Genomic DNA, 26,612 nt, shown 5'->3' on the forward strand with positions numbered 1-26,612 from the left:
CTAGGCGCGCTGTGTCTTGTGGGTGGGAAAGAGCCGTGTGGGCTTGGCGTTCCGAGCGGCTTCACGACTCCAGGGCTTGGAGCGGTCGCTGAGTCAGTGAGTGAGGGGGAAAGCGCGGCGGGGAGGTGGGTGCTCGGACGTGGCTGCGACGGCTCCGTGGTGTAGCCCGAGCCTGTCGTTCTCAGGCCCTGTAGTTCTTCTCAGGCACTGTTCTGAAGGCCGGGACAGCAAGGAGCGGGAGACCGGCCCCTTCGCTTCCAGCTCGGCCCGCCGGCCGGAAGAGCTTCGGGGGTCTCCGACCCCGCGGCTGCTGGCCCTTGCGGGACCGGTGCCTCTCTTCAGCAGCCGCCCTCCATACCCAGTCCTGTGCCTGGCGTTCGCAGGGAGACAAGCCTGCCCCCACCCCAGCCCCCCGCCAGCCCCTTTAGGTGCTGCGTTTAGTTGAAGAGGCCCGCCGGATTCTGTCCCCTAATTCTGCTTTCTGCTATCTTTTATTAGGGCCTCATCTGTGCTCCCCCACCGTCCCAGAGAAACAGTGATAGAGCAGAATGATTGGCTGATCCAGGGCATAGTTTGGCTGAGAAATTGGAGGCTCATACTTGTGTACCAAGCCTTCACTCTTCCAGTCTTCCACCTACTATTTATTGTGCAGAGTGAAGAGGGGACCTGTTGGGAACCCCTACCTCCATCTCAGCGGATTCATGGTTGGTCATGGGTCTGGGCGCTGTCCCTCAGCTCTTCAGCTCAAGGCTAGCGCTCTACCACTTGAGCCACTACGCCACTCCTGGCCTTTTCCGCTTATGTGGTGTTGAGGAATCGAACCCAGGGCCTCATGCATGCAAGGCAAGCACTCTACCACTGAGCCACCTTCCCAGCCCATCGTGACAACTTTGATAATTAAATGAGTTATTGAATGTCTGTTGTTTAGCATAGTAGCTACACATAGTAAGTGTAAATGTTAATTCTTAGTAATATTGTTTGAGATCCAGGCACACATACTCCCCACACTTCCAGAAGTGTATCCCTGGTAAAAGAGTAGCAACAGCAGCAATATAAAGAACCAAAAACTAGCCAGGAGTGGTAGCACATGCTTGTAGTACCAGCTATTTACCCAGGAAGCTGAGGCAGAAGGATTGTTTGAGCCCATTAATTAGTGGAAGAGCAGGGCCAGCGAGGGCAGTGTAGTTAGATCCATCTCAAAAAACAAAACATAACAAAACAACAACACAAAAAACCCCAATAGTCTAATAGCTTTGGATCAGTAACAAATTGAAAAGAAATGAGATCAAGGTATCTAAAACTGGGTTGGGAGTATGTTTAGGTGATAACAGCATCCTGAGTTCATATTCCAGTAACAACAAGTTTCCAAAACTCCCTAGGATTAGAATGACAAAAGGGATTTTGATGAAAGTATGAGATAGTCAATCTAATGGTATAATTTTGTAGAACTTAACTGTAGACTGTTTTCCTTTTTTTTTTTTTTTTTGTGGTTATGGGGCTTACCTTAGGGCTTTAGGCAGCATGCTAGGCTAGGGCTCAGTCTCTGAGCTACTTCCAAAATCCCATTCATTTCTTCTCTAGTACAGATGTCCCTCTAATTGTTGCTTATGTTTTTTGTGGCAGGACACTAATATTAGCTTTTGCAGAAGAGAAATGGAGGAGCCATAGAACCTTAAGGATGAATTCAGGGAGACCTGAGACCATGGAAAACTTGCCTGCACTCTACACGATTTTCCAAGGAGAGGTATATTATTTTGGTCTTTGAAAACATCTTATTTATAGGCTATTAAGAATAGGTAGAAGGTAAAGGAAAAGAAAAAGAGAAGAAAAGAAAAAAGAATAGATTGAGAGTACAAAGCATCTGGGTTTAATCCTGCTGTCCAATCTGAGACTTGAGCATTATAGTGTAAATTGTATGGACCAGCAGAGCCTCTATCTGATGATGCACTAAGCTGTAGACACCTAACTGCATACTTGTCATCTTCATTTGTCTGTCTCATAGCATCTCTAACTTACCTTTGAAACTGATTTCTTAAATGTTTTCACTAGTCATTTCTATTTTAGCAATTGGAACTTTTATCCTTGATTCAAGTACTCAAGCTAGAAATCTGTGCCTTTTTTTTTTTTTTGCCAGTCCTGAGTCTTGACCTCAGTTCCTGGGCTGGGCATTTTCCTTGAGCTTTGTGCTGAAAGCTAGTGCTTTTATCTCAGCCTCCTGAATAGCTAGGATGACAGATGTGAGCCACTGGTGCTCTGATGGTTTTGATTCTTAATACTATAGTGCATCCATCGGTCCATAAAATTGATTGGCACCCTCTTTGTCTCAGCTCTTCATACTCTCATTTTACTTGAATACAAACTCTTTTTTTTTTTTTTTTTTGGTCGGTCATGGGGCCTTGAGCTCTGGGCCTGAACGCTGTCCCTCAGCTCTTCAGCTCAAGGCTAGTGCTCTACCACTTGAGCCACGGTACCACTTCTGGTTTTCTCAGTGGTTTATTGGGGATAAGAGTCTCATGGACTTTCCTGCCCGGGCTGGCTTTGAACCACAATCCTCAGATCTCAGCCTCCTGAATAGCTAGGATTACAGACATGAGCCATTGGCACCTGGCTTACAAACTCATTTTCATGAGCCTTCCATTACTTTGCCTCTACTTACTTTTACAGTTGTCTTTCTACCTTGCTCATGCTCCAGACATGCTAGCTTCTTTAGAACTCTACACATTCCAGGTTGGCTTTTTTTTCCCCCCTAGGACCTTTGGATATTCTGTTTGGCTTAGTCCATTTATGCAATATAACAAAATTTCTAGATTGGGTAGATTATAAGAACAAAACCTTATGTCTCATACTTTGGAGGCTGGGAAGTCCAGAACCAAGATGCTAACAGATTTGGTATGTGGTAGGGGCTGCTCTCTGCTTCCCTGACTTGCCTATTGCTGCATCTTCTAGAAGATAAACACTGGGTCCTCACTTGGCAGAGGGATTAATTTGCCTCCCCAAGCCCTTAATAAGGCACTGATTAATTCACACGGGCAGAGTCTCATGATCCTGTAGCCTCCTATTGTGGTTAATAGCTGAAATGTCCCCTAAAAGCTTCTGTGTTGAGGCTTGATTCCCAGGGCATCAATATTCAAGGCAGGGCTTTAGGAAGTGATGGGTTCATAATTTGATGAGTTAGAAACTTAGGAGGTGGGACCCAGCTGAAAGGAATGGTTCCTTTAGGGGTGCCCTTGAGAACTATATATTGCCCCTGGCCCCTTTCTTTCTGACTTTGCTTCCCAGTTCTATGAGGTAAACAGCTATGTTTTACCACATGTTCCTGCCAAGATGCTGGCCCTGCCAAATGTTCAAAGTGAACTGGCCAAATAACCATGGAAACAGGAAAAAGAAATTTTTTCTTCCTTTAAGTTGCTTATCTCAGGTGTTTTGTTCAGGCAGTGGGAAGCTAACTGAATACATCTCCTAAAGGCCCTTCCTCTTAAATCTGTTGATTAAGGACCAAGTTTCAGTGTAAATTTGGGAGTACAGCCATCCTAACTACCTTGTAAATGAGATCACTGTCTTAAAAAGGGAATCAGGGAGTTGCCTGGCCCATCTCTCCCTTTCACCTAGTGAGGATATGACATTCCTTCATTCTGAAAGATGCAGCAACAAGGAGCCATTTTGGAAGCAGAGTGTGGGTACCCTTATCAGACTTGATTGGAAATTTCCTAGCCTCCAAAAATGGAAGAAAAATATTTCTCTCTCTTTTTTTGTCCCTTTCTGTCTCTCTCTGTCTCTGTCTCTTTTTGGTTAGTACTGGGATTTGAACTCATGTTTTTATGTTTGCTAGGTAGGTCACTTTTGTTTTTCTACTACTGTGTCACATTTATTTATGGGGTAGCCTGGACCACAATTCTCCTGTTTATTTTTTTCCCACATAGTTGGTAAAATAGGCACACACCACTGTACTAGACTTTCATTGGTTGAGATGAGATCTTTTGAACTTTTTGCCTGGACTGGCCTTGGACCACAATCCTCCTGATCCTTGCCTCGTTAGTAGCTACGATTTCAGAGTAAGCAACCATATCCAGTGAGAAATAAATTTCTATGATACACTATCTAGATTTTATTTTTTAATAGGGATAGGAATCAACTAAGGCACTTGTTCCCTCTAGTCACCAGAAAGTGAGGACCAGAAACATGAAAAAGTGAGGGTCAAAGAAGTTGATTGTGCCGGGTGCCAGGTGCCAGTGGCTCACTCCTATACTCCTAGCTGCTCAGGAGGCTGAGATCTGAGGATTGCTGTCAAAGCCAGCCTGGGCAGGAAAGTCCGTGAGACTCTTATCTCCAATAAACCACTAGAAAACTGGAAGTGGCACTGTAGCTCAAGTGGTAGAGTGCTTGAGCTGAAGAGCACAGGGACAGCACCCAAGCCCAGAGTTCAGGCGCCATGACTAACCAAAAAAAAAAAAAAAAAAAAGTTGATTGCATTCAGATATGAGTGAATATATGAATTTACAGTTGGTGCTCTAGTGGCTGATGCGTATAATCCAAGCTGTTCTGGAGGCTTGAGATCTGAAAATCTTGGTCTGGAGCCAGTCTGGGCAGATAAATCCAAGAGTCTCTTCTCTCTGATTGACCCAGCAAAAAGTGGTAGTGTGTCAACCATGAGTGAAAAAAGCAAGCAAGAATATAAGATACTGAGTTCAGGCCCCAGTACCATCAGTAAAAAAGAAACTTTCTGCCCTATGCCTGGCTATACCGCTTTCTTTTTTATTTTCTCTGTCTGTCTGTCTGCCTATCTACTTATCTATCTCATGAGGTAGGGTCTCACTATGTAGTCCTATCTGGCCTTAAATTTGTGATCCTTCTGTCTCAGCCTCCTAGTACTGAGATTATAGATGTGTACTACTATGTCCAGTCTCTGGCTGTGCTACTTTCTAACTTTGTGACAGATAACTCTCAGCCTCAAATTCATCTTTTATATTATGGAGAGAACAAGTTTCAAGGCCAGTGCCAACTCTAATCTGAAGATAAGAAATTAATTTTACCTGAGGCCTGAATTCAGTTGACATAATTACTAAATTTCCCCTCCCTGAGCCATTTGAGTAATTACCCTTGGGACTCCAGACAGACTGTGTGAGCACCTAAGGTAGATGCCATCTTTTTAGTTTTACTCTGACTGCACCCTGGGAGACATAGCAATAGAAATAAATACTTGGTACTGGGAGAAGGCAGGAAGGCCTTCCTAACTGAGCAATGGAGCCCATCTCTTCTGAAGCACCTTAACCTTTCCTTTTGGGAGAGACCAAATTAAGGTCTGTTATTACCCCTAAAGACTGAGATGTGACTCTGGAGCTTCAAGATTGAAAAGTGAGGTTGTCTTAATTTACAGCAGCAAGGTGATTTGGGCTCTTTAACTTCCAGCTGCTACTGTTAAGTGTGTTAGATAATTACACTTCTTAATAATGTTATACAACATGAGACTTCTTAGCCTTTTTTCTAGAATAATGAAGCAAAACCAGTTAGAGTGCCTTTGGCATGTGCTCTTATTTTTTGGAATGTGCTCTTATTTTTCTCAAAAATGGAAAGACTTTTAAGTTCTTCACCTTGGGCCCATTTTCATACAGAATAGATTGTTCAGTGAACTTGTGTAAGCACTTTGTGTTTGTATACTCCTCATTTGAAAAATGACAGGATTGGAGGAGCTAATCTCTAAAGTCCTTCCTCCGGCTCTCCCTTGCCTACATAGTAACTATCAGCATAATTGTGCTGTGTTGTGTCCTCTGCACTATCTGGTCCTTACATCACAGCTTGTTTCTTGTGGGAAACAGGAGTTTAGAGCTTTTGGGTTATAACTTGTTCTTTATACTGTGTCTTGGAATCAGTTTGTATTCTCTAACCAAATATCTCCATTAAAATAGGGGTTAGGGAGCAGCTCAAATAGTAGAGAACCAGCTATGAGCAAAAAAGCTGAATAAGCACTAGGTCTTTTTCTTTTCTTTCCGTTTCGTTTTGTTTTTTGTCGGTCATGGGGCTTGAATTCTGGACCTGGGTGCTGTCCCTCAGCTCTGCAGTTCAAGGTGAGCACTCTTACCACTTGAGCCACAGCACCACTTCTGGTTTTCTAGTGGTTTATTGGAGATTAGAGTCTCACGGACTTTCCTGCCTGGGCTGGCTTTAGAACCACAATCCTCAGGTCTCAGCCTCCTGTGTAGCTAGGATTACAGGCATGAGCCACTGGCACCTGGCTAAAAAAGCTGAATAAGCACTAGGTCTTGAGTTCAAGTCCTAATACTGGCAAAAACAAGCAAGCAAAATAAAAATGAGGAAAATGAAAGCGCTTTCTTTGTGTTTTGGAGCTGGGGTTGGAACTCAGGGCCATGCATTTGGCAGAGAGCCATTTGAGACATACTTCCAATTCAGAGAATGAAAGTTTTTTGTTGTTTTTTTAAAATTTGTTTTCCTGGTTCTGGGGCTTGAACTCAGGAGCTGTCTCTGAGCTTTTTTGCTCAAGGCTAGGGCTCTACCCCTTGAGCCACAACTCCACTCTAGCTTTTTTGGTGATTAATTTAGAAATAAAAGAGTCTGTAGAGAGCTGGATGCTAGTGGTTCACACCTGTAATCCTAGCTACTCAGGAGGTTGAGGATCCTGGGTTGAAGCCAGCCCAGGCAGAAAAGTCTGAGATTCTTTTTTTGTTGTTGTTGTTAATTTGTCTTTATTGGGGTTTAGGACATGGGATGAGAAAGGTCACCTTGGGGCATGCCCTTCCCCAGTCTGAGATTCTTATCTACAATTAACCACTCCAAAACTGTGTCCCAGAGTGGTAGAGCACAAAAGCTCAAGACAGAGCACCTAAGTTCAAGCCCCATGACTGACAAAAAAAAGTCTCAAGGACTTTCTTGCCTGGGTGGCTTCAAACTGATCCTCAGATCTCAGGCTCCTGAGTAGCTAGGAATACAGGTGTGAGCCACTGATACCCCACTGAAAGGTTTTGTTTTTGTTTTTGTTGTTGTTTTTTAATTTAGTTTCCATCTTTTCCTGAAATGAATATTATTGATATTTGGTGAAATGAGAACTTCGAGGACCCAGGTTGTGTTCCTAACTTTTATCTAAAGTTGTGTCCTTTTCTACCACTTGCTAATCTTTTTGTGATTTAGTGTTTTAGACTGTAAGTTATTATGTGGATATAAATAAATGTATGTATATCATGTGCCATATATCAGTTTGTATGTATCTTTTGTTATCTGTGGCAGCAAAATAAACATAAATGGGACCTTGGGCCTTGAAAGGCAAGTTGTGTCCAATATCTCATAGGTAGGAAATGGCACAGCAAGGAGCCACATCTTTCACTCCAAAGCCTGTGCTCTTTCTACACATAAACTATTCTGCCTCATCTGTAACACACACGGTCCTGTCATGTATTTTTGTGACCTCGTTCTAGATTGTTGTCAGGAGGAGACCAGTTATCAAATGCTACATTGCTTCAGCCATTAGAATTTTGTCTTTAAAGAGAATCCAAAGCCAGGTGCCAGTGGCTCACGCCTGTAATCATGGCTACTCAGGAGGTTGAGATCTTAGGGTCATGGTTCGAAGCCAGCCTGGGCAAGAAAGTCTGTGAGATTCTTACCGCAAAAAAAAAAAAGAAAACCGGAAGTGGTGCTGTGGCTCAAGTGGTAGAGTGCTAGCCTTGAGCAGAAGCTCAGGGACAGCCCCATGACCACCACCACCACCAACAAAAAAGGAACCCAAAGAACGGCTCTAATATAGGACTTGTAATTCAAATTCTAGTTCTGTTACCTACTAGCTTTGGCTTTCAGTAAAATTATTTCATTTCTCCACCCATTAGTTATTATCTGTTGAGTACAATTCATAGTTCCAACTTATGCAATCATAAGGATTTAAATAGTGTTTTTTATATAGTGACTATGATACATGTTAGCTGTACAGCAGGGATTGTCTTAGTTTTAGTTATGTGTTATTGTATACAGTTATTGTTTTAGTTATGTGAAGCTAACACAATAATTGCTCAAGATCAAGCAACTAAAAGCACTGAAAGGAATAAAGGTTTTTTTTTTTGTTGTTGTTGTTGTTGATCATGAGGCTTGAACTCAGGAACTAGGTGCTGTCCCTGAGCTCTTTTGCTCAAGGCTAGCACTCTACCACTTTGAGCCATAGCTCCACTTCTGTTTTTTTTGGTGCTTAAATTGAAGATATGAGTCTCACCAAGACTTTCCTGCCCAGGCTGGCTTTGAACCATGGTCCTCAGATCTCAGCCTCCTGAGTAGCTAGGATTACAGGCATGAGCCACCAGCACCCAGCAGGAATAAAGTTTTTTGTTTGTTTGTTTTTTTTTGGTCGGTTGTGGGACTTGAACTCTGGGCCTGGGTGCTGTTCCTCAGCTCTTCAGCTCAGGGCGAGCGCTCTACCGCTTGAGCCACAGCGCCACTTTTCATTTTCTAGTGGTTTATTGGAGATAAGAGTCTCATGGAGTTTCCTGCCCAGGCTGGCTTTGAACCTGGATTCTCAGATCTCAGCCTCCTGAGTAGCTAAGATTACAGGTGTGAGCCACCGGCACCCGGCAGGAATAAAGTTTTAATGCATAGGTTGTATTGAATATTTTTTATTTTATTTTTTTTTGGGGGGAGGGTCTGGGGCCTGAACTCTGGGTCTGGGGCCTGAACTCTGGGCCTGGGCGCTGTCCCTAAGCTCTTCAGCTCAAGGCTAGTGCTCTACTACTTGAACCACAGTGCCACTTTCAGCTTTTTCTTTTTGCTTATGTGGTGCTGAGGAATCGAACCCAGGGCCCCATGCATGCAAAGCAAGCGCTCTACCACTGAGCCACCTTCCCAGCCCTGTATTGAATTTTTTTTTTTTAATAATGTCATCTTTATTTTGTATTTTTTTCTCTTTGCTTATGTGGTGCTGAGGAATCGAACCCAGGGCCTCAGGCATGCAAGACAAGCGCTCTACCTCTGAGCCATCTTCCCAGCCCCTGTATTGAATATTTTTATAAGTAATAATGAATTTAGTGATAAATACAGTATGGAATGATAAAATGAATCCAATCCACATGGTAGTGGACTAGAAGATTGAGAGGAGAAAGAGAAAACCTGGGATAATCATTTGTCTATCAGTGGTTCTGCGCCTTTCCTTACAAACATTTATTGGTTGTTCATTACACAAATCCACTCAGCTCCACATAGGACCTAAGGACAACTCCTTTTCTTTCTTATTACATCTCTTTAAGTTCTGCCAGATTGTCTGTGTATTGACTTCTTCTCTAATTATACTGATAAACCCCACAGCTCAGATTTGGGTTGAAGTACAACAGCTGTGAAGTTTAAGAAAAATGGCTATCCTTCTTGGTCCATCCCAGGCTGTTAGAGTTCTCTGTATTGAGGTTTGAGGCTTCAGTCTCAGTAGATATAAAGTCAATTTATCTAAACCTGGTGTTTGTTGTTTGCTCCTTTTGTTTATGAGACTCTTGGTGATTTCAGTACACATAAGATTTGGGCAACCCTAGGTTCCTATTATACCTATTCTGTGATAACTTTCCTAATTCCTCCAGTGTTTTTAATGTGTATGCACATATACTTATCAGTCTAAAATTTAACAAGAACAGAAAGAATGTTTAACAGATAACTTTCAGGCAGTTTTGTAGCAGTGGTCAGAACCAAATAGAAATTCAGAGAAACTAGCTTAAATGGTTTAGAAGAAAAATATTAATTTGTATGACATAGATTTTTTTCAATCTTTGTAGGTTGCTATGGTGACAGACTATGGAGCCTTTATCAAAATCCCAGGATGTCGGAAGCAAGGTAGAAATTCAGCCCTCCCATTTTACTCTCCATACTTTTCATACAGTTTTGTCTTATTTTCTAGTTGCTGTTTTGTTTTTTAGTGTAGTGGCTTAAATACAAAAAAAGCGTCAACAGTTCATTTTTTTTAAATTATTTTTTATTGTTATTATAAAGGTGATATATGGGAGGGTTACAGCTACGTAAGTCAGGTAATGAGTACATTTCTTTTTGGACAATGTCATCCCTTCCCTTGTACTCTCCCAGTTTTTCCAAGTTGTTTAATTCATTTTCAGCATAGTGTCTAGTGAGTACCACTGTTGCATTTGTTCACTGTGTGTCCTTCTATTTCTGTGTCCCTGCTTACCCTCCCAAAGACAGATAAGACAAACAAGACAAAAAGAAAAGAAAACAAAAACAGCAACCAGACAGTTCATTTTTAGTAGGCCCTTTACATGTGTATGCTGGGGTAGATCCCAGGGCTTTTGCATACTCAGCCCATGCTCTGTGGCTGAGCTACATCCCTATCCCATTTAGCAGGTCTTATCTCAGAAGAATGACACTCTTATTTTGTTGGTTTGTTTTGTTTTGTTGGCAGTGCTAAGTATTAAATCCCAAGGCTTTGCACATGCTAGGCAAGTACTCTACTACTGAGCTACATTCCCGGAGAGGATGGTGCTTTCTGGCTTGGAGAGTTCAAGCCCCATGACCGACAAAAAAAAAAAAAAACTATCTAAAAAACCCATCTGATAATGCCTCTGATTGTGGCTGACAGCTTATAGGTAAATCTGCCAGCCTGACAGCTATGCTGAGACAAGCCTTCAAGGGAGAGAGTTGAGCTTAGGGATGTAGGTAGTTAGGTAGGACATGTGAATTCTAATCATGGCATCTTTCATAGGTTTTTTTTGGACAATAATTTGAATTTCCTTACAGCGAATCTTAGCTTTTCTGAATGGAAAGATCATATTTTTACGTAGGAAGGATTGAGCAATAAAATAACTGTCCTCTGATCAGAACATAACATCTTTGATTCAGGACGGTAGATTTGAATTTGAATTAGTTTCCCAAACCTCTTTTTCTTTAAAAATTTATTTTTATTGTAAAGGTGATGTATAGAGTGGTTATAGTTACATAAGTCAGGTAATGAGTACATTTCTTTTTGAACAGTGTCACCTCTTCCCTCATTCCACATACTTCCTTATCTCATATTTTATTTCAGCTAGTAGCTGTTCTAGTAGCAAAGCCAGACTGGTTTTTCCCTTCCAACCTCCTTCCTCCACAAATTGTATAGCTCACTTTCAACATAGTGTCTAGTGAGTATCACTGCTGCATTAGTTCACTCTTCATTCTACCACTTCTGTATTCCTCTCACCCTCCCCAACCAAACTTCTATTATCATAATTTTTTAACTACTACTGAGCTGAAGACTCCTTACTAGTATTCAAATCTAAATTAGGTTTTCTTTCCTTTCTCATAGTGTTTCCTTCCACATTTATTAGCCTCGGTTGTACAGGGGGTTTCATTTTGACATATCCATAGGTGCATATGAATTATTTTTCATACCTTGGTACTGGTGACTCATGCATATAATCTCAGCTACTAGGGAGGCTGAGATCAGAGCATTGTACTTCAAAGCCAGACCAGGCAGGAAAAGTCCATAAAACTCTATAATCTCCAATTAACCAACCCAAAATTGGAAGTGGAGCTCAAAGTAGTAAAGTGCTGTCCTTGAGCAAAAAGGCTCAGGGACAGGCCTAGGCCTTGTGTTCAAGCCCCATGACTGACCAAAAAAAAAATTAAATACTTCTCATGCAGAATTTTCTGTGATGATCTACATGTTCTATAAAGACTGATTTATTTTCGGACATTAGCCAATCCTCCCTCCCTCCCTCCCTCCCTCCCTTCCTTTCTGCCAGTACTGGGATTTGAACTTAGCACCTTGCTAGGCAGGTACTCTACAGCTTCAACCACATCTCCAGCCCTTTTTTCTTTAGTTATGTTTGAGATAAGGTATTGAGTTTTGCATTGGCTGGCCACTGGTACTGGTGCCTAGCCCTCTTCCTTTATGATTTTCTTCACATAGTCGTATAAAGTGTTTTGGTTTAACATGTTCATTTATGTGTGCAGGCATCTTGATCAGTGTCACCACTCCAGTATATCCCACCCTTTACCCGTCTTCTCATTTCCTAGTTTCATTTTCATGTATGTATAAATATGAATTTTTTTTTTTGTCAGTTATGGGCCTTGAATTCTGGGCCTGGGAGCTGTCCCTCAGCTCTTCAGCTCAACCACTTGAGCCACAGTGCCACTTTGTGGTTTTCTAGTGTTTTTTTTTTTTGGAGATAAGAGTTTCACAGACTTTGCTGCCCAGGCTGCCTTTGAACCATGATCCTCAGATCTCAGCCTCCTGAGTAGCTTGGATTACAGGCATGCGCCACCAGCGCCAGGCTAAATATGAAGTTTTAATAGCAGATAGATATTATTCAGTGTAGCATTTAGCCTTCCTTGCTTATGATGGAAGATCATATTTAGTAGTGAATTCAGTTTAGTAAATAATTACTGAGCTCCTTCTTCTGGTTTCCTTTTCAAATTGAAATTCAGAAATAAAAAGTCAAGCAAGGAGCTGGTGACTCCAAGATTTATTGCCAGCCTGGGCAGGAAAGTCTATGAGACTCTAATCTCCAGTAAACCAAAAGTGGCATAATGGCTCAAATTGGTAGAGCACTAGCCTTGAGCAAAAATGCTTAGGATAGTGCCCAGGCCCTGAATTCAAGCCCCAAAACTGACAAAACAAATAAGTAACTTGTCCAAGTCAAGATATTAAATGTCAAGTCTGAGACTAGATTCATTTATTTGCTAAGCATGATTTATTTTATTTTTCTGGTGGTGGAAATTCACACAAATGCTTGAAAGTGCTCTGTTGCTAAGCTATAGTTCTGAATCTAGCCTTTTCTTTTTCTTTTTCACAGTATGGGGTTTGAACTTGCTAAGCACTTTCTCTACTTCTGAATCATGCCTCCAAACCTTTTTTGCACTGATTATTTTGTAGAGTCTTGCTTTCTGTGTAGGTGTATGTCCGAACCTCCATCCACCTACTATAGACTGTGAACCACCATGCTTAGCTACTTCGATTGAGACAGTCTTGCCTAGGATGGCCTGAAAGCTATTCTTAGCCTCTCTTGTCCTCTAGAGTGACAGACACATACTTCTGTGCCCAGCAATGGATTGAGAAGGGATCTTATGGACTTTTCTGCACAAGCTGGCCTTAAACTATGATGTTCTTGTTCTCAGCCTCCTAAGTAGCTAAAATTATTGATGTGAACCACCAACACCTAATTAGACGTGCCGTTCTTGATAGTCATTGCTAAGTCATATTAGATAATATTAGAAGTATTTATTATTTATTAGAAGTATTTATTATTTATTATGTTACTGTGCTTTTGCAGCATTAATTAGTTATTTTTACATATTTTACTAATTTAGTATATTTTAAATAGTACATCATGCAGGATGCTGGTGGTTCATGCCTGTAATCATAGCTATTCAGGACGTTGAGATATGAGGATTGAAGTTTGGAGCCAAGCTAAGCAGGACAAGTCTGTGAGATTCTTCAGTTAACCAGCAAAAACCTAGAAGTGGAGCTATAGCTCAGGTGGTAGAGTGCCAGCCATAAGCAAAAATGTTAAGGAGCAGTATCTAGGCCCTGAGTTCAAGCCTCAGTACCAGCACCAAAAGAAAACAAAAATTGCTGGGTACCAGTGGCTCATGCCTATAATCCTAGCTACTCAGGAGGCTGAGATCTGCAGATTGCGGTTCAAAGCCAACCTGGGCAGGGAAGTCTGTAAGATTTATCTCCAATAAACCATCTGAAAACTGGAAGTGGTGCTGTGGCTCAAGTGGTAGAGTGCTTGCCTTGAGCTGAACAGCTGAGGGACAGCACCCAGGCCCAGAGTTTAAGCCCCACAGCTGACAAAAACAAAAACAAAAAACAAAAACAAAACACCAAAACTTCTGTTTGTAGTTTTAAATTAATTATATTTTTAAGTGAAAAATTTTCCTTTTATCTTGCATGTCTTTTGCTAGCCCAATCATTTAGTGTACGTATACCAGAAATGACCTCTGTTTTATTGTTTTTTTCTGTGCTCAGGTCTGGTTCATCGAACTCACATGTCATCCTGTCGGGTTGATAAGCCCTCTGAGATAGTAGATGTTGGAGATAAAGTGTGGGTGAAGCTTATTGGCCGAGAGGTAAAATTCTATACAATTTCATAGGGTTAGAAAAGATTAGGAGGCTAGGAATGTGGATTAGAGGTAGAGTGCTGCCTAGCATGCATGAAGCCCCAGGTTTGATTCCTCAGTACACATAAACAGAAAAGGCTGGAAGTGGAGCTGTAGCTTAAGTGGTAGAATTTTAGCCTTGAGCAAAAATAGCTCATGGACAGTACCCAGGCCCTGAGTTCAGGCCCCAGGACTGGCTGGGGGCAGGAAAAAAGATAGGGAAAGATGAGCCTTTCTTGGAATTTTATGATATGTTGTTAATTCTAGCTGATTATTTTTAAATCCGTCATAATCATCTGTCTTAAATTTAAATCTTCTAGTCAGGTGCAATGGCTCACATTGTGATCCTACATAGTAAAGAAGTGGAGATCAGAAGGATCATGGTCCAAGAGAAGTTCAGACAAAAAAATTGTGTCACCCAGACTCAGCCAATTAAAAAGCTGGGTATACAAAGCAATTTTAGGCACACATACAAAGAAAGCAGTGCTGGTAGTATCACAATCCTAGACCTCAGGCTTTACTACAGAGCTATAGTAACAAAAACAATTTGGTACTTGTACAAAAACAGGCCTGCAGATCAATGGAATAGACTAAAACCCAGAAATAAAGCCATATACATATAATTATCTGATATTTGACAAGGGGGCCAAAAATGTACAGTAGAAAAAAGATAGCTTCTTCAATAATCGGTGTTGGGCAAACTGGATATCCATATGTAGAAAACTAAAAGTGGATCCCTGTTTGTCACCATGCACCAATATTATCTCAAAGTGGATTAGAGACCTCAATGCAGACCTGAACTTTTGAAACTATTGTTAAGATGGAGTAGGAGAAACATTAGAACTTATAGGCATAGACAGGAATTTTTTGAAAAGAGTCCCAGGGCACAACACAGTAAAGGATATAGTTACTAAACTAGAAAGATGGCCAACAGACTGGGAGAAGATCTTTACCAGCAATACATCTAATAAAGGCCTAGTAGTCAAAATATACAAGGAGCTCAAGAAACTAACCCCCTCCTCAAAACTAATAAACCAATCAAGAAAGGCGCTAAAGAGAGACTTCTCAGAAGAAGTAAGAATGGCAAACACATGAGGAAATGTTCAACATCCCTAGCCATAAAGGAAATGCAAATCAAAACAACTTTAAGATTCCATCTTACCCCAGTTAGACTGACCAGCATTAAGAATTCAAACAACAATAAATGTTGGCAGGGATGTAGGGAAAAAGGAACCTAGTATAACCACTCTCGAAGGTGGTCTGGTGGTTCCTCAAAAAACTAAAGATAAATCTCCCCTGTGACTCTATTCTACTCCCCTATGACCCACTCTTGGGATTCTACCCAGAACATTACAAGTCAGGATACAGTAAAGACACTTGTGCATCCATGTTTTTTGCTGCACTATTCACAATAACTCAACAATAGATGAGTAGGTTAAAAAAAAAGTGACACTTAAGCACAATGGAATCACACACACACACACACACACACACCAGCACACACACACCAACACACATACACACTCAAAAATAGCTGAAGGTTTGGCTCAAATGGTATCTGCCTAGCAAGTACAATTCCCTGAGTTCAAAGCGCAGTACCACCAAAAATAAAAAAGTAGTAATAAAAAATATCTGGCCATCTGGCTGATGGCTTATGTTGTAATCCTCGCTAGTCTAGGGCTCGGAGAGTGGTAGAGTGCTTGCTTAGCATGCATGAAGCCCTCAGTATCACATACACAGAAAAGGCCAGAAGTAGTGCTTTGGCTCAAGTGGTAGATACTAGCCTTGACTGAAAGAGGCTCAGGGACAGTGCCCAGGCTCTGAGTTCAAGCCCCAGGACTGGCAAAAAAAAAGGATCAGTCTGAGTAAAAAGGCCAAGTGAGAGTGTGAGGCCATGAATTTAAGCCTAAGGACCAGCATGAATGAGTGAATGAATGAGCAACTGAATGAGTGAAAAACAAGAAAAACATCTCTGGTTGTCATGCAGTCAGAAGGAATGACATGAACTGTGAAAGTGGTGCAGTAAGTGCTTGTTTGTAAAGCTCTCTTCCCTGTAGTTTATCTCATGAGTTGAATAAGAAGAGTAGAAAAAAAACAACCAAAAGGAGTTATAACCAAGAAGATTATAGGGCTCATACCTATACTCCTAGCTATTCAGAAATCTGAGACATGAGTTCAAATCCCACACCAGTGCACACGCACGTGCACACACACACACACACACAGAGAAAGAAGAAAAGAGAAAGAAAGAAAGAAAGAAAGGACGAAAGAAAGAAAGGAAAAAGGAAAAAAATGACCAGAATGAGAGAAGGACAATCTGTAGGATAAGTCTTTTTATCATAAACTTTATTTATATATGTATGTATGTATTTATTTATTTATTGGGTCCAGTCAGGGGCCTGAACTCTGGGCCTGGGCACTGTCCCTCAGCTCTTCAGCTCAAGGCTAGCACTCTACCACTTGAGCCACAGTGCCACTTCGGCTTTTTTTTTTTCTGCTTATGTGGTGCTGAGGAATCGAACCTAGGGCTTCATGCATGCAAGGCAAGCGCTCTACCATTGAGCTGCCTTCCCAGCCTCATAAACTTTAAAGGGTACCTGTCAGGTATATTTCATTTTTGGCCAGAACAAAAAAAAGCACAGAGAATCTGTAGTGGTTTTTCCTAATATCTATCATGTACTTCTACTATGGTAGAAGTGAGAACAACATGAATTGCAACTCAGATGAAGGTTATAGGGCTGTGAGTGTACAGACCACAGGAGGCATGCAAGCCTGCATTCATCCTGTTCTTCCACCTGGAAGGAGGGACCTGAAAGCTATTCAATGGAGAATGAGTGTATAGTATATGCTTGGTTTGGGGGAGCCAAGAAAGAACCAGGGGCCGAGCACACACCTGTAATCCTAACACGTGGGAGATCAAGGTATGATCTTGAGTGCCAGATTAGCCTAGTTACATAGTAAGATGTCTCACAAAACAAAAAATGTAGCCAGGCACTGGTGACTCATGCCTGTAATCCTGGCTACTCAGGAGGCTGAGATCTGAGGATCACAGTTCAAAGCCAGCCCGGGCAGGAAACTCCGTGAGACTCTTATCTCCAATAAAGCACTAGAAAACCGGAAGTGGTGCTGTGGCTCAAGCGGTAGAGTGCTTGCCTTGAGCTGAAGAGCACAAGGACAGTGCCCAAGCCCAGAGTTCAAGCCCCACGACCAACAAAAAAAAAATATGAGCTAGGTATGTATGATTCCAGCCACTATGGAGCGTAGATATAATGTAAGTGGAGGAGACAGACTATTTTTGAAAGTAAATGTGTGTATGTGTGTGTGTAAAACAATTGCAGTCTGTTCAAACTTTATTGTAGATTTAGATAGTCATCAGGGGGCTCTCAGAGGAGATGAGACCCAAAGGAAAAGTACTTAGTCATATGAAGAGTTGGGATAAGAATGTTCTAGGCCAAGAGAACAGCTGATGCAGACTCTGAAGTGAAGAAGGGCTTCATATGTCCCAGGAAGCAGAAGAAGACCAAGGTGAGTAGCAAGTGTCACCTTGTTTAAAGATGTTCTAGACCAAGTCAAGAAGGAGATCTACTCTTCAGGGTATTTGAAGATCTATTCAGGGTTTATGATCTCTGAATTTTTTATTTTCTGCCTGATTCTCCTGGTGGGCCTTGGATTTCTGAGCAGAGGACAAGGATGAGATACAGATCATTTCCTACATTTCTGCCATTAGGTCTGCCTGTTAGGTTTCTTTGTACTCCCACGGTTCCTAGCATAGCACTTTGTCCAGTACAAGAGCTCAGCGTTGTAGGATGATGAGAAATCCGATCCCTAGTCAGAAAATTGTATGTTAGCAGTCTCAATTATATACTTATAATATTTGATGACTCTGCTTTTTTTTTCCCCCAGATGAAAAATGATAGGATAAAAGTATCCCTCTCCATGAAAGTTGTCAACCAAGGAACTGGGAAAGACCTTGATCCCAACAACGTTATCATTGAGTAGGTAAAGGGTTTGGAAAGGCTTCAGTCCCACTCAGGCTGACCTGGAACTTCCACCATTTGTTGATTTAGTTGTTGATGAGTTATGCAACTTTTGTGGTCTTTAGTTTTTATGGATATGAAGTATATATAACATGACTATGGAGTTATTTCTTTTTGTGTGTGTGTGCCAGTCCTGGGGCTTGAACTCAGGGCCTAGGTGCTGTTTCTGAGCTTTTTTGCTCAAGGCTAATACTTTACCACTTGAGCTACAATTCCACTTCTGGCTTTTTGATGTTTACTTTGGAGACAAGAATCTCACAGACTATCCTGATCGGGCTGGCTTTGATCCTTGATCCTCAAATCTCAGCCTCTGAGTAGCTATGATTACAGACATGAGCTACTGGTCTCTGGCTTAGAGTTTTTTCTTTTCTTTTTGGCTCTTTTCTTTTCTTTTATCAGTCATGGGGCTTGAACTCACATCCTGGGTGCTGTCCTTGAGCCACATCTCCACTTCTGGTTTTCTGGTGGTAATTGGAGGTAAGAGTCTCACGGACTTTCCTACCCAGGCTAGTTTCAAACCAACTATGATCCTCAGATCTCAGCCTCCTGAGTCACTGGGTTTATAGGAAGCATGAGCCACTGGCTCCTGATTAGTTGTTTCTTGATGTTGAATTTTTTGTTTTGTTTTGCCAGGCCTGGGGCTTGAACTCAGGGCCTAGGCACTGTCCCTGAGCTTCTTTTTGCTCAAGGCTAGCCCTCTGCCCTTTGAGCCACAGCACCACTGCCAGCTTTTTTCTGTGTATATGGTACTGAGGATTCGAACCCAGGGCTTCATGCATGCTAGGCAAGCATTCTACCACTAAGCCACACTCCCAGCCCCTGAATTTTTATTTATTTATTTATTTTTTGGTAGTGTCTCCCTATACAGTCCACATCTTCCTGCCTCAGTCTCTGAGTGCTGTGAGCATGTGCCACCAGGCCTGACTTACCAAGTTCTAAGATGAAATACTAAGATGAAAATCTCTTAGCATAGTAGGGCTCTATTACTGTTTTATTTCCTTCTCTGTCTTTTTCTGCTTTTATTCTTTAATCTGTTAACCAGCAAGCATTCATGAAATACCACTACTTGCCCTATCCTAGTGTTTTCTGAAGCCTCATAAAGAGCGTGTCGGAGAATGGGGTAGTCTTGGAGCAATTCCAGTGGTGTTTAGATTCTCACATCTTCTGAATACACCACCTTTCTTTCATTGGCTTTTTTGAAAAGAGTTGAAGGTTTTTCTTTGAACTATGACAATGGCACAGAAAATGTTCTGTTTCAAATACTTCCTAAAATTTTAACCAGTGGTTCTTGAATCCCTGAGATCCTTTGAGAAATCTTTAGCAGTGTAGGACTTTATGCTTGCTAGGTAGGAGTTCTCCTAGTGAGCCTGCGTGCAGCCATTGAGGAAACTTGAGGGGCTTAATAATTGTTTTCTGTTATTTCAATAAGCCAAGTTGCTCTTTGGCTAAGTGGTACAGCACTAGCCTTGAGCACAAAGAGATTCAGGGATAGTGCCCAGGACCAGCAAAAAAAAAGAATCCCAGAAAGCCAATAAAAAAAAAATCATACACTAATTCTTAGGTTAATCGTGATGTTATTCGTTGCCTTAAATAGTGAAATATATTATTCTTTTATGCTAATTGATGCTCTCTGTGGAAGTTAGGTCATTAATTTTTTTTTTTTTTTTTTTTTTGGTTGGCTGTGGGGCTTGAACTCTGGGCCTGGGCACTCTCCCTCAGCTCTTCAGCTCAAGGTAACCACTCTACCACTTGAGCCACAGTGCCACTTCTGGTTTTCTGGTGGTTAATTTTTTTTTTTTTGGGTCCAGTTGTGGGGCCTGAACTCTGGGCCTAGGCGCTGTCCCTCAGCTCTTCAGCTCTACCACTTGAGCCACAGCTCCTCTTCTGGCTTTTTTTCTTTTTTGCTTATGTGGTGCTGGGGAATCAAACCCAGGGCCTCAGGCATGCAAGGCAAGCGCTCTACCACTGAGCCACCTTCCCAGCCATCTGGTGGTTAATTTTGGAGATAAGAGTCTTGTAGACTTTCCTGCCTGGGCTGGCTTTGAACTTTGATCCTCAGACCTCAGCCACTTGAGTAGCTAGGATTACAGGCACAAGTTACCAGTGCCCGGCAATTAATAAAAAATTTTGAAAAGCTGGATCTGGTGACATATGCCTGTAATCCCAGGATTTAGGAGGCTGAAGTAGTAGGTGAGTTTGAGTCTATATTGTGCTACATAGTGAGACCCAGACTCGTAAACAAGCAACAACCATGAAAACAAAAAAGTAATAAATGACATTTGAGTGAAATCATGTTTGAAGAAGTTTTTTTTGGGGGGTAGGTCATGTGGCTTGAACTCAGGGCATGGGTACTGTCTTGAGCTTTTTTGCAAGGCTAGCTCTCTACCACTTTGGGTTGCAATGCCACTTCTGTTTTTCTGGTGGTTGTATGGAGGTAAGAGTCTCATGGACTTTCCTGCCTAGGCTGATTTTGAACTGCGATACTCAGATGTCAGCCTCCTGAGTTGCTAGAATTACAGGTGTGAGCCACTGGTACCTAGCTCAAAAAGTTTCAGATCTTTTATATTCCTGAGCAAAATCACTTTGGATATGAAGAATTTTTTTTCTGAAAGAAAAAGATGTGTTATTTATCAAAAAAATGTACAGTGCCTGGCATCATTCAAGGTAATTCACATACCTTAATGAATGCAATTCTCATGGGTGGGTGTGATTTTCATTTTACTTTGTATTTCTATTTTCTAGCATTGCTTGATGATAAGTAACTAGCCTGTGTTTATGTAGGGAATCTAGTGTTAAAGTTAAGCCGTTATTGTCACTAAATGCCTCTAACTATTGCATGTGACTTAAAGTTTTTCATATTCTGTAGTACCTTAGTCTCTAAATATTGACATTTGTAGGGCCTATTGTTATCAAAACACTTTCAGTTATAGTGGAAATCTTTTACAACTCATAATTCGGAGAGGTTATTTAGGTCTGACACTAAACTGATGACATTATAATAAATTACTTTTGTTCCAAAGAATTCTGTTTGCTTTAGACTAATTCAAAAAGCAGTGAAATTTCCCAGAACCATGCTTAACAATGATAAAATATAAAACAAGATAATGAACTAATTGCTTTTCAGAAATAGGGTAGGGAGAGGGAAAGGCTTCTGGTTTGAGAAGTGACCAGGCATGTGGGCTGCTTCTAGTTACAGCAATGTGACTGAAGCAGTGACTTTTGTCATAAACCGTGGCAGTAGGTGCATTCAGGAAAGCATTGCAACATAGTGAAATGAATGCAGGTTTTAGAGTAAGACTTAATTACAAAGAATCCTAGTTCTGTTCCAAGTTAGTACATGAACCCCAGCTTCTGCAGATACTAGTCTGGGCTACATAGTGAGACCCTGTTCATAAGCAAGCAAGCAAGGAAGGAGAAAGGGAGGAGGAAGAAGAAATGGAGAATAAAAAAGAGGAAAAAGAGGAGGTAGAAAAGAAGGAGAAGAGGAAGACCTAGAAGAGGTGTTAGAGGTGAACTTTAAAGAAGTTCCAAGATCAGTGGTTGGGGCAGAATGTGGAAGATCTTTGTCCTCTCCATTTGAGCCCACAACACTTGAAACTGTTGCCCAAAATATGTGAACTAATTACTTATGATCTCCTTTGATATAGCTGTCTTGCATTTCTCTGGGTAATGTTTCTCTATTTTTACTGAATTATAAAGACCTAGTAAGGCCAGGCATGGTGGCTTACGCCTATAATCCTAGCAACTCAGGAGGCTGAAATTTGAGGATCACAGTTCGAAGTCAGCCTGGACAGGAAAGTCTGTGAGACTCTTATCTCCAGTAAACCACCAGAAGACCAGAAGTGGTGCTGTGGCTCAAGTGGTAGAGCTCTGGCCTTGAGCTGAAGAGCTGAGGGACAGTGCCCAGACCCAGAATTCAAGCCCCATGACCGATCCAAAAAAAAAAAGACCTAGTAAATAAAGGGTTTGAAAATCTTAGGTGAAGCTAGAGTCCAACATTAGATATTCATGTGAAAAAAGATATCTGGAGGACAGCAGAGTGGCTCAAGTGGAAGGGTACCTGCCTAGGAAGCAGGAAAGCCCTGAGTTAAATCCTAGTCATGCACACAAACACAGACACACACACAGGAATATTTTTTGACTATGGATATAAATTATAGATATAGAACATGATGTTCGACCATGTTTGGGTTTGATTCTTAGCACCAGAGAGAGAGAAAGAAAGATAGAGAGAGAGAAGGAAGGGAAGGGAATGCAACGGAACGCAATGGAATGAGGGAGAAAAAAATGTTTTGAACCTTGGGTTAAGGTGGGGAATGAACACAGTTAAGATATTGTAACCCAAACAGCTCACCATTCAGAACTAGGCATAATAACACTTGGAAAGCTGAGGCTAGCAGATGACAAGTTCAAAGCCAGCCTAGGCTATACATTGAGACGGTATCTTAAAAACATAAGTAAAAACATCATCCAAAGAAGAAACATAAATATATGAAACTGTAAATAAAAAGTACAAAGTGTGCCAGGATTAAGGTATGTGTAAGTTAGAGTTTAGAAAAAGGAAGTAATCTAGGATGATGTTCTTCATATTAACTACTTGAGTACCTTAGTTCAGGTACTATGTGTTTTTTTTATGTGTTTTATTACAATAGTAAATGTAAAAAAAATAAAATCTCTTGACATGGGGAACATTTAGACTCAACTGATTTTTCAGCCTCGCTCATTCTACCCAATACGTTGAACAGAGCAGGAAGAAAAATGAACAGAGCAGGACAGAAAACCTAAAAAAATCCAGCATACAGCATTACCTTGTAGTATCTGGCCACATCCCTTAAGAGGGTCAGCAGTCATGTTTTCTTCATTACAGGCAAGAAGAGAGGCGGAGGCGGTCCTTCCAGGATTACACAGGGCAGAAGATCACCCTCGAGGCTGTCCTGAACACTACCTGCAAGAAGTGTGGCTGTAAAGGTAAGGACAAGCCTGCCATTTCTGTGTTTCCCTCCCCATAGATGGACCCTGCCTCATGGAAGAGATAGCTCAGGGTTAGGCTGTCTCCCTCTTTAGTCAATTGACAGTGGCGCCTGCTGGTGCTGTTATATATCAGAGAGTGATATGAAGCTGTTTTCTGTTTTCTTTCCTGAATGCTGGCCCTGCAAGATTCCTGAGCAACTGTCATTGTCTCCCCCACATGCGCTGCACCCTGCTTTCTGCACTTACCCTGACTGGGTAAGGTTCCTGTGTCCTATGCCACAGAGGGAAGAGTGTTAGATTATGATTTACACTCTAATTTTATTTTTATGTTTGGTCAGTAGTGGGGCTGGAACTCATGGCCTGGACACCATCCCTGAGCTTTTTCACTTAAGTCACAACTCCACTTCCTACACTCTAAATTTTATCGCAAGGGACAATTACTGTTCTGTAAAAATTGTGACTTGGACTTATATTCCTTGAGGATCCAAGTTGAGCTCTGTCTTCCGCATCTTTTTCTAACTTCAAACCTCTGGGTACACAAAAGCCTGTTACTAACAACAATACAGGCTAGTGACTTCCTTGTAGCTTGTTTTCCTCAGGTTTCTTCTAGTCTTTCAAATATTAAAAAGCTCTGTCAGCCTGACTTCCCTTGTTGGAGCCATAAGAGGAGTTGACAGCTTCTCATTTTCAGAGTGACCTCAATTTGTCACCTCTTTCCCCCTAGCCTTCCATCTGTCCTGCTCTGTTCATTTTTCTGCAGTGACTTGTGGCAGATTTGTGCCCTGGCTGACGTTATGGGATTTTAAGAACCTATTTATTATTAACATAGAGGGAGAAGGGAAAAGTAAAACTGAAAGAAAGAATATCTCCTTGGAAGAATGGGTGCATACCAGGTATTTGGAGAACTCTGAAGTGTCCTCCTGGAGCCATTCAGCTTCTAGACTCAGGTGCAAAGTAGCTTGCACTTAGCTCTCTAGTTATGTAGTTATATCTGCTCTTGAGATGGGATCTGTGGGAAGCTGTGTAGGGAATGCCATCTGTTAAAGGGGCCTCCCATGGCACTATATGAGATGGAGAAGAATATAGAAAATAATAATGAGGAAAGTAATAATTTGTTCCAGTCAACAAAGGTTGAACCAAAGGTATTGGTGCAGCTAAAAAGCCCAGAACAGGGAGGCATGAAATCTGCCATGAGTAGCTCTGTTACTGTATATGACTTTGAGGTATTTCCTTTGAATCCTCTGCAATTGCTTGATATTGGATCTCATGATTCCTCAGGCTCTTGCCAAACCTGACAATCTGTGAATGTTCATTGCCCCTCAGTGACTGCCTGTCTCTCTATGTTGGCTTGGCTGTGAGTGCCTACTTCCTGCCAGCTATCTTCCTTTAGGACTTGGCCTGCCACTCAGCTCCCCTTGCCTAAGCATTCTGCTCTCTGGAGCAGCTTTTCACTGTCAGAAATGAGTTCCAGAATAGACCTCGAAAAATTAATAAATCCCATTGCTAATGGAGGACAACACAGTCTGCATTCTCCTTCTCTGCCATTTCTAAAGCAATACCAATATCTCCACCAGCTCTAAGACCATCTGCTCCCCGGCCTCTGCTGAGTGAGTAGTGCCATCTTGAGGTGGCAGAAAATCTGTTCTGAATAGACTTAGTAATATTTTCTGAGCCACTTGGCCATGTCGGGAGCCTCTGAGGAAGACCCGCCTGCTGAAAGGAGGGACTGCTTACTCCTTTCCTACCCTTTCTGTCTCTCTTCTGCAGGCCACTTTGCAAAGGATTGTTTCATGCAGCCAGGGGGGACCAAATATGCTCTCATCCCCGATGAAGAAGAGGAGAAAGAAGAAGCAAAGTCAGCAGAATTTGAGAAGCCTGATCCCACAAAGAATTCCTCCAGAAAAAGAAAGAAGGTAAGTTCCATTATAAAAATAAATTTTTTTTGTTTTAAAATGAAAATGGGCATTTTGCAGAAATGCTGTCATTTAGCAAAAAAAAATCTCACATATAGTGCCCAGGCCTACATTCAAGCCCCAGGACTAGCTCACCAAAATAATAATAATAATAATAATAATATTCAGTAATAGGAAAGTACGTTAATGACCCTTTAGCCATAGATATTTCATTGTCCTTAATATCAAAATTTTTGAAGAACATAAAAGGCTATAAGAAAAATTAATATATCATACCTAGAATGACCATAATCTTAGATATAGAGCTGTAGATGTCTGTTTATTATTACCTAGGAAAAAGATTAGAATATGAATACTGATAAAAAAAAAATCTCTCTTAGTGAAAAGATTATAAGAGATCTTGATTTTCTTCTTTGTTTTTCAATGTCTGGACCCTGGCTCAACCTACATTTTTGGCCATTTCATTACTATTTTCTTTAGATAAATAAGACTGTGTTTGTAATCCTAGCTACTCAGAAGACTCAGATATGAGGACTGTGGTTTGAAACCAGTCCAAGCGTAAAAGTTCATGAGATTCTTATCTCCAACTAACCAATAAAAAGACAGAAGTGGAGATGTGGCTTAAGTGATAGAATGCTAATCTTGAGCATAAAAGCTCAAGGACAGTGCCCAGGCCCTGAGTTCAAGCCCCAGGCCAAAAAAAAAGACTACTACAATAATCCTTTATTAAGGCTGCTAGCCAGGTATGATGTGCACATTTGTAATCCCAGCCACCTGCAAGGTAGAGGCAGGAGGATCATAGGATCCTAGCTGAAGGCTAGACTGGGCTACGTAGATTGTCTCTTTTTTTGTTGTTGTTGGTTGTGGGGCCTGAACTTTGGGCCTGAGCGCTGTCCCCCAGCTCTTCAGCTGTAGACCAGCACTCTGCCACTTGAGCCTCAGCCCTACTTCCAGCTTTTTCTGCTTATGTGGTGCTGAGGAATAGAACCAAGGGCCCCTCATGCATGCAAGGCAAGCACTCTACCACTGAGCCACCTTCCCAGCGCCCATAGATTGCCTGTAAAGAAGGAAAAAGAAAACCTTTGATTTATTTTGTCAGTTGTAGGGGCCTGGGCTCAGTCCCTGAGCTCTTCTGCTCAAGGCTAGTGCCTTGAGCACATCACCACTTCTGGTTTTCTGGTGGTTATGCATATGTCTCAAGGACTTTTCTGCCCAGTCTGGCTTTGAACTTCGATCCTCAGATCTCAGCTTCCTGAGTGGCAAGGATTACGGTTGTGAGCCCAGCTTTGTTTTATTTTTAAATATTTGGCAAACTTTCATTGACTGGTCATTTGTGCCAGGTACTACAAACTCTAGGGATACAAGGCTGAGATCCTTTCCCCATAAATGAAGAATTCATTTTGTAGGAGAGGGAAAGAGCCATTATGCCATTATAAAAATTAGCCAAGTATTTGGATGACTTTTTTGGGGGGGCTCCGGTCATGGGGCCTGAACTCTGGGCCTGGGCACTGTCCCTCAGCTCTTCAGCTCAAGGCTAGCACTCTACCACTTGAGCCACAGCACCACTTCCGGCTTTTTTCTTTTTGCATATGTGGTGCTGAGGAATCAAACCCAGGGCCTCATGCATGCAAGG

The 26,612-nt window shown here is 41.7% G+C and overlaps 1 protein-coding gene across 1 annotated transcript in view; it reads left to right on the top strand.

The window, feature by feature from the left end:
* Nucleotides 1-25: 25 nt before the first annotated feature.
* The window catches only part of Zcchc17 (zinc finger CCHC-type containing 17), a 35,693-nt gene continuing 9,106 nt past the window's right edge, over nucleotides 26-26,612 (top strand). The window contains exons 1-7 of the mRNA XM_042677549.1: nucleotides 26-96; nucleotides 1,624-1,744; nucleotides 9,744-9,801; nucleotides 13,928-14,028; nucleotides 17,962-18,053; nucleotides 22,963-23,063; nucleotides 24,834-24,979. Of these exons, the coding sequence (XP_042533483.1) occupies nucleotides 1,679-1,744; nucleotides 9,744-9,801; nucleotides 13,928-14,028; nucleotides 17,962-18,053; nucleotides 22,963-23,063; nucleotides 24,834-24,979 (564 nt within the window). The 5' untranslated portion in view covers nucleotides 26-96; nucleotides 1,624-1,678. The remainder of the gene's footprint in view (nucleotides 97-1,623; nucleotides 1,745-9,743; nucleotides 9,802-13,927; nucleotides 14,029-17,961; nucleotides 18,054-22,962; nucleotides 23,064-24,833; nucleotides 24,980-26,612) is intronic.

The sequence above is a fragment of the Dipodomys spectabilis genome, unplaced genomic scaffold (genome assembly GCF_019054845.1).
Source record: "Dipodomys spectabilis isolate Male_0828 unplaced genomic scaffold, ASM1905484v1 ptg000002l, whole genome shotgun sequence".
NCBI classification, from domain to species: domain Eukaryota; kingdom Metazoa; phylum Chordata; class Mammalia; order Rodentia; family Heteromyidae; genus Dipodomys; species Dipodomys spectabilis.